Here is a 9,977-nt window from a genome sequence, read left to right as displayed (position 1 = left end):
AGACAGAATAAATTACATTAACTTACATACTATAAAATCAAATATAAAGGAAAATAGAAATTTATAACTGGATGGAAATGCAGGCCAAGGAAAAACGTTCGTTTCACTTTCATTTTTAAGTTTAGTTTTTACTTTTCACTGATTTTTTCCTAAAACTTCTTTATTCTGCTGAACCCTTCATTAATTAGCATGATTTTGTTTCCCATAAATTACTGTTTTATCTTTTTTTTTTAAATTTCAAACATTTTTTTATATTCCACCTGATTCTGACCTTTTTTCTCTTCAATATGTTTTGCAATTCTTGTTTCTCTGTTTATCCATTAAATCATCGTAGACATCAATGGGCCATTATAATGATTTGTTTCATATTCCTTAGTGCCACTGTTTTTCTACTGACTTTCGTGAAAAAGATGACATACCTTGCACCTGAATTTATATTCATGTAAGAACCTCCACCAATGAGCATAATGAAGCCCTTGATGGAGCTTTAGGACCTCGCCTTATATCTTCATAACAGTATAGCTGTAAAAGCATCAAGAAAAACAAAACATAAAAGTGCAAAATATCGAGCATAACTTTCTCATCATACAGATTCTGGTATCACACTCATACATTCGCTGCAGATGAGAGCAAAATGCTCAGCTATTGACCACCAGTAACTAAAACCTCATTGTGTACGCGCAGTTTGTAGTGAGGTTTTCGACTCGAGAGACCATGAGTCAAGCATCTAGCTTATTTGATATTTTCAGGCAGGCGAGAGAAAAAATCTCATCATGCGCGGAGGACGTAAGTCATCAGCACAGCAAGATACACAAACAGACCAATATAAATGCAGTGATAAATCATGTGACTTACCCAAGGTTTATTCCAAATGGTGTCCGAAATAATGACTGATCTTTAGGGGATTCACCCATTTTTGTCCACATAAGAATATCGTAAAAAATGACGCCGCTGATTGAACAATAAATTTTTAAACTCTACTCTACCGCATCATCTGAGTCCACCATTTTTCCTGTGATAAGACCGGTCACATGACCTGCTTCATGCCGATCTGTAAGCCAAATGCTTATCGTCTGCATTTAACTTTTGACTGAGGCAAAAATCTTGTCTGGACAATAGCTAAGCATTTCGCCTTCTTCTGTGGCAGGCTTTACAATTAAGCACATTGCAAGCTTACTTAACTTGAAGTTATAAGAGCTGCAGTCTTATGTATTATGTTGTCTCATATGAGCTGTTAGTCCCCTCTTGTTTGGAAAAACTCTGTAGCAAATATGGCAGGAAAAAGCATTGTCGTCATCCTTATGCTTGAAATGTATATTAACGTCGATGACTCTTCAAAGAAGTGAATGTTTTGAATGATGTAAAGCACAAATTACAGGTAAGTGGCTTGTCAACAGGCAGGGGTGGTCCAAGCTTCTGTTTTTTCTTGGCTGGCACTGGGAAGTTTGAGCCCACAGTTGTTGAAGTGAGCAGTAAGGCTGTTCCTGTTTGAGAACGAGCCTTTGCAGTCCAGGCAACGGAAACCTGAAGGACCTTGAGAGTCTAATTTTTGTATATTGTCAGATTTGGTTTCTTCAGCGGGTGCAACAAGAGATTGCCCTGGAGACGGATTGAATGGCACATCTTCTACTTCTTCTCCATTAAACCGCTCGATGTAAACGTAAGGTGCACTTAGGGTTTCTTCTGCCTCTTCAGTAGAGCTGACCTCCTCAGATCCATTCACACATTCCTCAACTTGCAGGAAATCGGAAGTTCTCTGCTTTTCCACATATGTAACATTACCCTTCAGTTTTTGTGCATGGTCATCCAAGTGTCTCAACATGGCTAACTGTTGGTACGTGCAAAATGAACAGGATTTACATGAATATGCTTTGAATCTGGGATGATGAGAATTTATATGCAGTTTTAGGCAACGTCTTTCCTGATATACACGTTTACACCCAGTAGCTGGACAGAAATATTTGCCACCATGTTTGGAGTAAATGTGTTTACCCAGTTCACTATTAGATTTGCAAGGGTAACCACAAGACAAGCAGAAAGACGTTTTGTGGACCACATTCTGAACTGTACTTCCCATCTTACCTTCTACCTCTAATTTAACAGTCTCAGACCGATCCAGTGACACAGAAGCAGTGGGACTAAAGATATTTACATGCTCTTTTAACCTGTGGATATCTAGAGATCGTTTATAAGGAAATACGCATCCACACACATTGCACCATTCTGCTGCAGAAGCTGTCAAGGGTGAAGGTCCTCTATTCAGCGGTGCAGTACTTTCCCTTTCCTTAGAGGTTGCATCAATGGGAACACTATACTCTGGGGATTTTGTTTGGTGCTTTTGATGAACCTGTGTAACAACTTGAGGTTGGCCAGTGGTGGTGGTTTGAGCTGCAATTTCTGAAGGAACAGCCATAGGGACTTTCTGTTTGATAGACACCACCCCTTTGTTGGCATGCTTCACCACCATGTGAGCTGTCAGATCATGCTTCTGCTCAAATACAATACTGCAGAAATGACACCTATATTGGGGACTGTTGCCTTCATCCTCCTCTGTATGCGCCGAGAGGAAATGTGCCCTCAACTGAATGTCCTGAGAAAATGCTATCATACACTGGTTACAAGTGTATACTGGAACCTCATCTCCTTCCTTCTTTTTCCGTTCACCACCTGCAACCCCAAATAAAGGCATAGCCATCTGATCATTCAGCTTTAACAAAAAGGACTCGTCAAGCAAACAGCAAAAATGTATATATTTATAATTCTACTAAAAGCCACAAGTCAGAGTTTCATTTGCCCATGTCAATATTTCAATTTGAAATTATTAGTGCAGGGTCCAGCCAAAGAGTTCATGCTGGTCACAGTGTATATGAATGGATATTATCAACAAAATCTTTATGTAATGGCCATATCATAATATACAAGTGGATCTACATTTTTTCTTCTGCAATTATGTTAAAATAAAAGATAAAAGTAGGCCACATTCACAATTACACTGCTATAATTACTCGCCAGAGCAGTTTAGTCTGTCAGCAATGGCGAGATGGCAAGCATACTTTTCAAGTCCTGAACAGATAACCATACTAATGAATCATTCTGTATTTGCTTGTATCTCTTCTGGGAAATACTTAGAGCACTCTATTAATGAAAATGTTTGGATAAAGTTGAAGTTCCAAATTGTCAATAACCACAATTGTCTATGGTGTATGAGTCGATTCTTATATGTCCACTGAAAGAATCTCAAAGAATCTTAAACTGGCATTAAATAATTTTTTTTAGATTATTTTTCAACCCAGTAAAAGTTTAGTGAAAGTTAGTTTAGTTAGTGTTGACACACTATTAGCTTCAGTACGTCTCCTTTACCGAGAGCAAGGTGACCTCATGTTTACTCTAGCTCTCTAAGGTCAAAGGTATTTTCTGTATAATAGTCTAGGCAGTAGAGTATGGCAGATTAAAGTTGTGGATTCACTAAGGAAGGCCAAAGTGATAAATATAGTTTTCTTGGAAATCAGACCCACTGGAAGGATATTTCTTCCACTTGATGAACTGTTGATACAGTAGGCCTACTATATCATTTACAAGGAATTCCAGTGACTTTGCTTACATAGCCTAGCTTAAGATGCACGGCCAGGTCATTCCTGGTTCCCGCTGTATCATACAGGGGATAGTACTAATGATTTTGACCCCCGTTAAATGTTAACAAAATTACAATACGATTTTTATACAACTAGATTCATGCTAAATTCTGAAACATATGAAAATAAATCTAAGCACAACTGAGGCTGATCTAGGCATTTGACTGTCACTCGATTGTATGCTTCAGTTTTGTATGGTACTAATTTTACTGTATTTTGTAAACAGAAGCACAAAAAACATCCCTTGTATGCAAGAAAGATAAAGGAGGAAAATTTAAATTCTTCAGTTGTAATAAATGCAGAGAAAAAACATCATAAGATTTAATTAATTTTAAGCGATACCATGATCTGATAAACCTTCGGCATCCCTAATGAATTTTGCACTGGCTCTGATATGTTATTTCGAAAATGCTGACTAAACGCTAAAATGAATGAAAAAATGTGTATTTGGGGAGATGAGATGTTATGCCAAGATTGTATGCTACTGCCTGGCATAAATTGTGATACCGTCATTGAATACTACACGGCTTGTAAATCAACTGATTTTATGTCGGTGGTGGTTCGTAAATGATACAGATCTGTCCCACAACACTATGTGAAATGGCCCTTCTGCTACACGTGACTAAATTGTTGTAAATGACGTCAAAATTGTCTTATGCAGTAGTTCTGTTATCAAATGTCATTTAATGGAGTGAATGGGTAAAGGCTATGTCAAGCTAAGGCCACGCAATATGATAGCAACATGTTTTATTTGATAAAATTCTCAAGATGGCTGCCTCGACACCAGCCATTTGTGTAGTGTTGTCATTTTGTTCTACCTGTTATTTGGTGAGGTCTCATTAAAATAATAAAGTATGATACATTTTAGACACCTTGATTATGCTGCTTTCGAATGAAATATATTTTAGCCCGATGCCGCCTTGTCCTTTTAAATATTTACTAGTGTCAACATAAGAATATCATGAATAAGAACAACACTGACACATGATATTTCCCAAGCTTTTACCTTTTTTCTTTGGTCTAAATGCCACACGAACTGGAGGCTGACTGGAAGTGGTTAAGCCACATAGATTAATCTCTTTCCCATCATCTTCCTTCTTAGATGCCGCCAGCGGTGGCTGTGAATTTGATGCAGATAATACAATGGATTTCCCTTGAATTGTAAGTTTTGTAGGCATGGTATCAACATCAGTGAAGCTTCTTTTGGCAGCCACAAAGGAAGCAAGTTTCTCTTTAAGAATTGATGACGCCGTGATGGAATTTGCTGGGGTTTTTGATACCTCGTGTTGGGTAAGTTGTGGTTCCAGGAACAGCACTGGTGGTGAGTTGTTTTGCTGGTGACGGGGTGCAGATGATGGTGGAGAGACTGACCTCAGAAGAGGAGGGGACGAGGAAATCAGTGGGGAGGAACAATGTACTCCTTGTCCACAGGAGCCAGATGATGTCATTTCTGAAGGGGAGGTTGTCTCTTTTGACAAATCACCATAACTTCCACCAGCCTTTTCCTCTTTCTTCCTTCGAATAGCACTTATTGCATTACTTGATGGTATGCTGTCTTCTATCACCATAATATCATCCAATGCTTCAGAATTTACCACTGATAGGTCTGGCTCAGAATTAAATGGAATAATATCATCATCATCCTTCTCCATTCTCGCAACCACTGGCTGCTGAATGGTTGGAGTTACACTGGTGACAGGAACTGCAGATACACGATGATTTAGTATTGACTGCAGGGAATGGGCTTTGCTTAACATGCCAGCCTCTTTCTTGACAGGTGACGTCTTCATTTTTCCCTGGGGATTCACAGGGGTACATGTATAGACAACTTTCACATTTAACTTAGCTCCATCTACATTGCACATGGAAAGCATATCTGTCTTGTCTGCAAACTGATAAGTCATGGGCTGTGGTGTACGATCCACCCTTATAAGTGTGACTGGAAATGGAGCGGCAACAGTTGATGGTTCAGCAGTTGTCTCCTCTGGTTTACATGTAGGTGGTGCTTGTGGTGGAGTAGCTACTGGAGAAGGATACCTCGTTGCCGTAGGATGCTTGGCTGAAGAAGGTTTTTGTTTTGAAGAAGGGTTGTTGTCTGATGAAAGCTCAGTCCTTAAGATGCTCACACCTGAAAGTATACAGGATATAAAAAGTTTGACAAGCCTCGTTTCCTGTGTAGTATTCAAATGATCATAAATTTATATAGCTGATCCACTGGTGTTTAAAGCTATGTTGTGCAGAATATTTCACTTACACAGTCATTTACTGTGGAGAAAAAGAACCTGACAAGAACCTGACAACTGTTGTTTCAGATGCGAGACATGACTACACTAAGCCATAAAACAATGATGTTATTTCAGCTGGATAAGATCTTGAAATTTTAGGAAGATGCTCGAGGAAAAACAAGTACTAACTAGAGCTCATGGGCTTTGGTGAGATCTGGTGAATACTGGTAGGGCATCCAGAAATGAACAATGATACAACAGTGGATATATGTCGTGGGCGCTACTGGTTAATGTTAAATTCCTGCGTGAGTTCAAGTCCAGCTCATGCTGGCTTCCTTCCTGGTCCTGTGTGACAAGCTCTGCAAGCAACCTGCGGATGGTTGTGGGTTTTCCTCTGATTCCTTTCTCCCTAATGCTGCAATAGTCTTAAGTACAGCATAAAAAACCAAGCAAATAAGTAAAATTAAATTAATCAACAAAAGTCAGTTTTTAAGCTTTTGACACTCTTTGTTCAAATGTCTAAAAATCCATTTGTAGATTTAATTTAGCACCACAGCTTCTGTCATAATATGTACAGTATATTTTAAATGCTTTCCAGCCAAATATAAATTCAAAACACAGAATGTGGGGCACAAGTTAATTGCATTGACCCATTTAATGGACGAGTCAGTAAATCCTTGAAGTAATGCAGGCTTATCTTTTGATAGGAAAACAAAAGGTAATCTAACTGATAAATGGTGGGTGTCAACCAACCTGCATTCCTCTGCCGGTTGATTCTCCTCGCTTCAACCTTGTACATCTTTTTCTCCTTAACTGAAAGTGCTGACCACTACAAAAAAAAAAAGGGAATTCAGTTAAGGGCAGGATTTGCAGGGATTTTCCTTTTTTTTAAACACAATGTCGCCATCAGTTGTTTTTTCACCACCAAGAACTCTTCAAGAAAGGAACTAAATCCATGAGGCTTTGACTTGGATTTCTGGATTATCATATTCATAGACCCAACAAATCTTAATTTTCTGCTTTTTAGCTTGCAAATTTCAATTGACTTACCATTTCCCCTATTTTCTTGCTGATTTCTGCGAATGAAAGAAAAGGATTTTGTTCTAAGACTTTCTTATGGACTTTCCTCTGGAACACGGTGTAGCAAGTACATCTCTGTAAAAAGGAAGAAAACACAACTTGTGATCCAACAAAATCAAAATAAAATTTTAACTAATACCCAATGCTTGTCTTGGTCCATGGGTTTCTTGCACAAAACAATCGTGGCCTAGCTTGATTGTAATTACCATGGAGAAACATGTTAAAGACATATATGTTGTCATGGTAGTTATAGTCAACTTAGGTTACAATGGCTTTGTGCAAGTGGCACCCAGATCAAAACTGAAGATATGAGTCTAATGCAAATCCTCAGCCAATACACTGATATCTGCATGAAAGATTATGGATTTTTTTTTTTTACACTCTTCATAATTTATATGTAATTTACTTATTGCCTTGGCTGATGTCTGACAAACATTTGCTAACTCTTCAATCTTTATATTCTCAAAATAGGTTTCAATGCACTTACTGATTTAGGCCCTTCCATTTTGACTGAGGCCACTTGGAACAAATGTAATCCTAGAAAAAAAATAGGAAATAAAAAATAGAGAATACACAGAAACAAACTAAGCTCCACTGTCTCAAGCTATTTTGGGTTAGACATCTAACAGCAAATGACTGAGCCATAGTGCTTCATCCTGCTCTCAACAATACTTTCTTTACTTTTATGGAAGACATGGTTAGATACAGTGGTATCTAGAGAGAAAGAGTATGTGGAAAATATATTGAGCCAAATACACCCCTGAGCATATTAAATCTTCCCATGAATCAAGGAAGGTCAACTGATCAGATCTGCCACCCCCTGCCAACGTATATATAAATGCAACAGCAATCAGCCTGCCTGTGTTATTTCAACCCTTGATAAACTCTTTACATAGAAGAATATTTCACTTATACAACGGCGGCCAGAATTATGGTAGGAAGAAAGCGGGCAGAGCCCTGGAGAAACCCACAACCATATGCAGAGCTGAACTCACAGCAACCGCACTAGTGAGAAGCTCCTGAGTCATTACGCTGCGCTAACCTGCTAACCAACTGAGCCACAGAGGCCCCAATGACTGGATGAATGTTTGGGGTTTAATGCCAAGTGAGGCAGCAGCAAGTACATCTTTGGTATGACCTGGCCCAGGCTTGATTCCCGGGTCTCCCAACTTTGAAGTGAAGGCTTTATCATTAAGCCCGCGAAGGTGTCGAAATTGGAAATGACACCTTTCAAAATTTGGCTAAATCTATCATTGTGACTCATAAGAGGAATGTGAATTTAAGAGAGCATCGCAAGTTCAACCAGGTATAAGTGAAACAAAGTTGGGGCTCTAACAAACTAGTGTGTCTAAAAGGCGTGATTTTACAGATGTTTTTAGACTGAATGTACATCTTGGTTAGTCAGGTCTGTTGGTGCAGTAGCGCCATTAGCAACTACCACAAAATCACATTATTTAGCCGTGTTAGTGTTCAAGAACCGTCACCTCATCTCCTACATGAACTGGCTAGACTCCTGAAGTGCAGATTCGCCTTGTTTAAAAAAAAAAGGACACAAGAAATAAGTTAAATAAAAAAGAATAAAAGTTAAAATAGCTGCCTTAAGCCTTGCCTTCACTGCAATGCAACTGAAATCTGGATTACAATACTGCATAAGCAAACTTTTGATCCGCTCTAAACCCTTCTAAAGTGAAAGTCAGCCCTTGTTGGAACAAACAACGACAATATGATTATGAACCCGATAGTAGCAACTCACAACATTTTGTGCCAATTGAAACAATAAAAATAAGATATCGAGAAATAAGTTAAAAGATCTGTCTTAAGCCGCTAATTCACAGAAATAAAACTGCATTTTGAACAGTAATAATCAACAAACAAATTGTTAAGAAGTTTCAAACTCGTTTGATGTGAAATAGTCCCTTTGAAGGCGCAACAACAACAACGATAACCATTGCGTTGCGCTTTAAAGAACCTTATGTACCGGACTAGTACTTAAAATATACCGTGCATTTGAATGTTAAAAGGCCGTTCTTGAAAAATCCTGACAAAGACGAAATATATTTTACAGAATGAATGACATTTTGGACAGCGTACATGTACCAAGAACAGGCAATAGAGGGCGCTCTGCAAATTTTATCAAAGCAGACGGCGTAAAATAAAGCATTTCATGTGTAACATCAAGCTGTATAGACCACTTCTCCAAGCACTGTTGCCAGACATAGGAAGTTTTCACTCGGGCTGTTCAGGAAAAATGACATAAACGTCCAACAAACCTCACACCTGCTAATATTTTGCGATGAAATGTCACAGTGTCACAAACTCCGGAAATGTTTCATGGCGCCATTTTCATTTCTGTGTGGATCAACTGTAGCAGGGGAGACAACCGAGGAACTTTGCTACGGCAATAAAAGTGATTCGGTTTGAAAGTCAAGACTTGATGTAGATTTCAGATGGTCATTTTAAATGCGTTTCATTGTCCCAAGAAAACTTATGAGATTGTTTTAAAAAGTCGCGTGAACCTGTAAGGCATTATTTTTTACAAACAGTTACCAGTTTCCTTTTAATTATAATTTCGTAGGTAGTTTTCATACCAGTAGGCCTACTGACCTTTTTCTAAAATAATTTTTCAGATCTAACTATATTGGTCGCTCTCTCGCGACACATCAGTACAGACAGTGAACTATGGAACAGTCTATATATAGCCATCTATCTATATATTCCTATATGCGATCATATATCAACAAATATATAACTATATACCTAGTTTCTCGGACACATTTATGCATATAACGATAAAAATCTGCCAGAAGACTTACGTGAATGCACGCAGGTAACTATATAGACTCATATAAAAAAAGTAAAAAACTGCAAAGGCTCTTAGTGTGCATGACTCATCAGTATGTAATTTTTATGTAGTGCATGTATCGATGGAGTTCTTTTATCTTAAATTTGTATGAAAGTTGCATAGAAGAACTTTTTTCTTCACTTTAGAAAATCGTCTTGGGTAAATTCTGCATACTTAGTCCTTGCAAACAGAAACGTT

General features: G+C 38.3%; 1 protein-coding gene across 2 annotated transcripts; it reads right to left on the bottom strand.

The window, feature by feature from the left end:
- Positions 1–9,290, bottom strand: LOC135470308 (uncharacterized). 2 transcript variants are annotated; one of them, XM_064749170.1, is made up of 6 exons: positions 9,215–9,290; positions 7,425–7,474; positions 6,908–7,012; positions 6,611–6,686; positions 4,639–5,760; positions 1–2,667 (listed from the first exon to the last, which is right to left on the bottom strand). In XM_064749170.1, the coding sequence occupies exons 2-6, from the start codon at positions 7,440–7,442 to the stop codon at positions 1,391–1,393; spliced, it is 2,598 nt and encodes an 865-aa protein (XP_064605240.1). In that variant the 5' UTR covers positions 7,443–7,474; positions 9,215–9,290; the 3' UTR covers positions 1–1,390. The 2 variants fall into 2 exon arrangements, with proteins under 2 accessions (XP_064605240.1, XP_064605239.1); XM_064749169.1 differs by having other exon boundaries at positions 9,208–9,267.
- Positions 9,291–9,977: the final 687 nt, after the last annotated feature.

This window comes from Liolophura sinensis, chromosome 7 (assembly GCF_032854445.1).
Source record: "Liolophura sinensis isolate JHLJ2023 chromosome 7, CUHK_Ljap_v2, whole genome shotgun sequence".
NCBI lineage: Eukaryota > Metazoa > Mollusca > Polyplacophora > Chitonida > Chitonidae > Liolophura > Liolophura sinensis.
The sequence above is the reverse complement of the archived record's forward strand: the minus strand, read 5'-3'. Positions and strand labels throughout refer to the sequence as shown.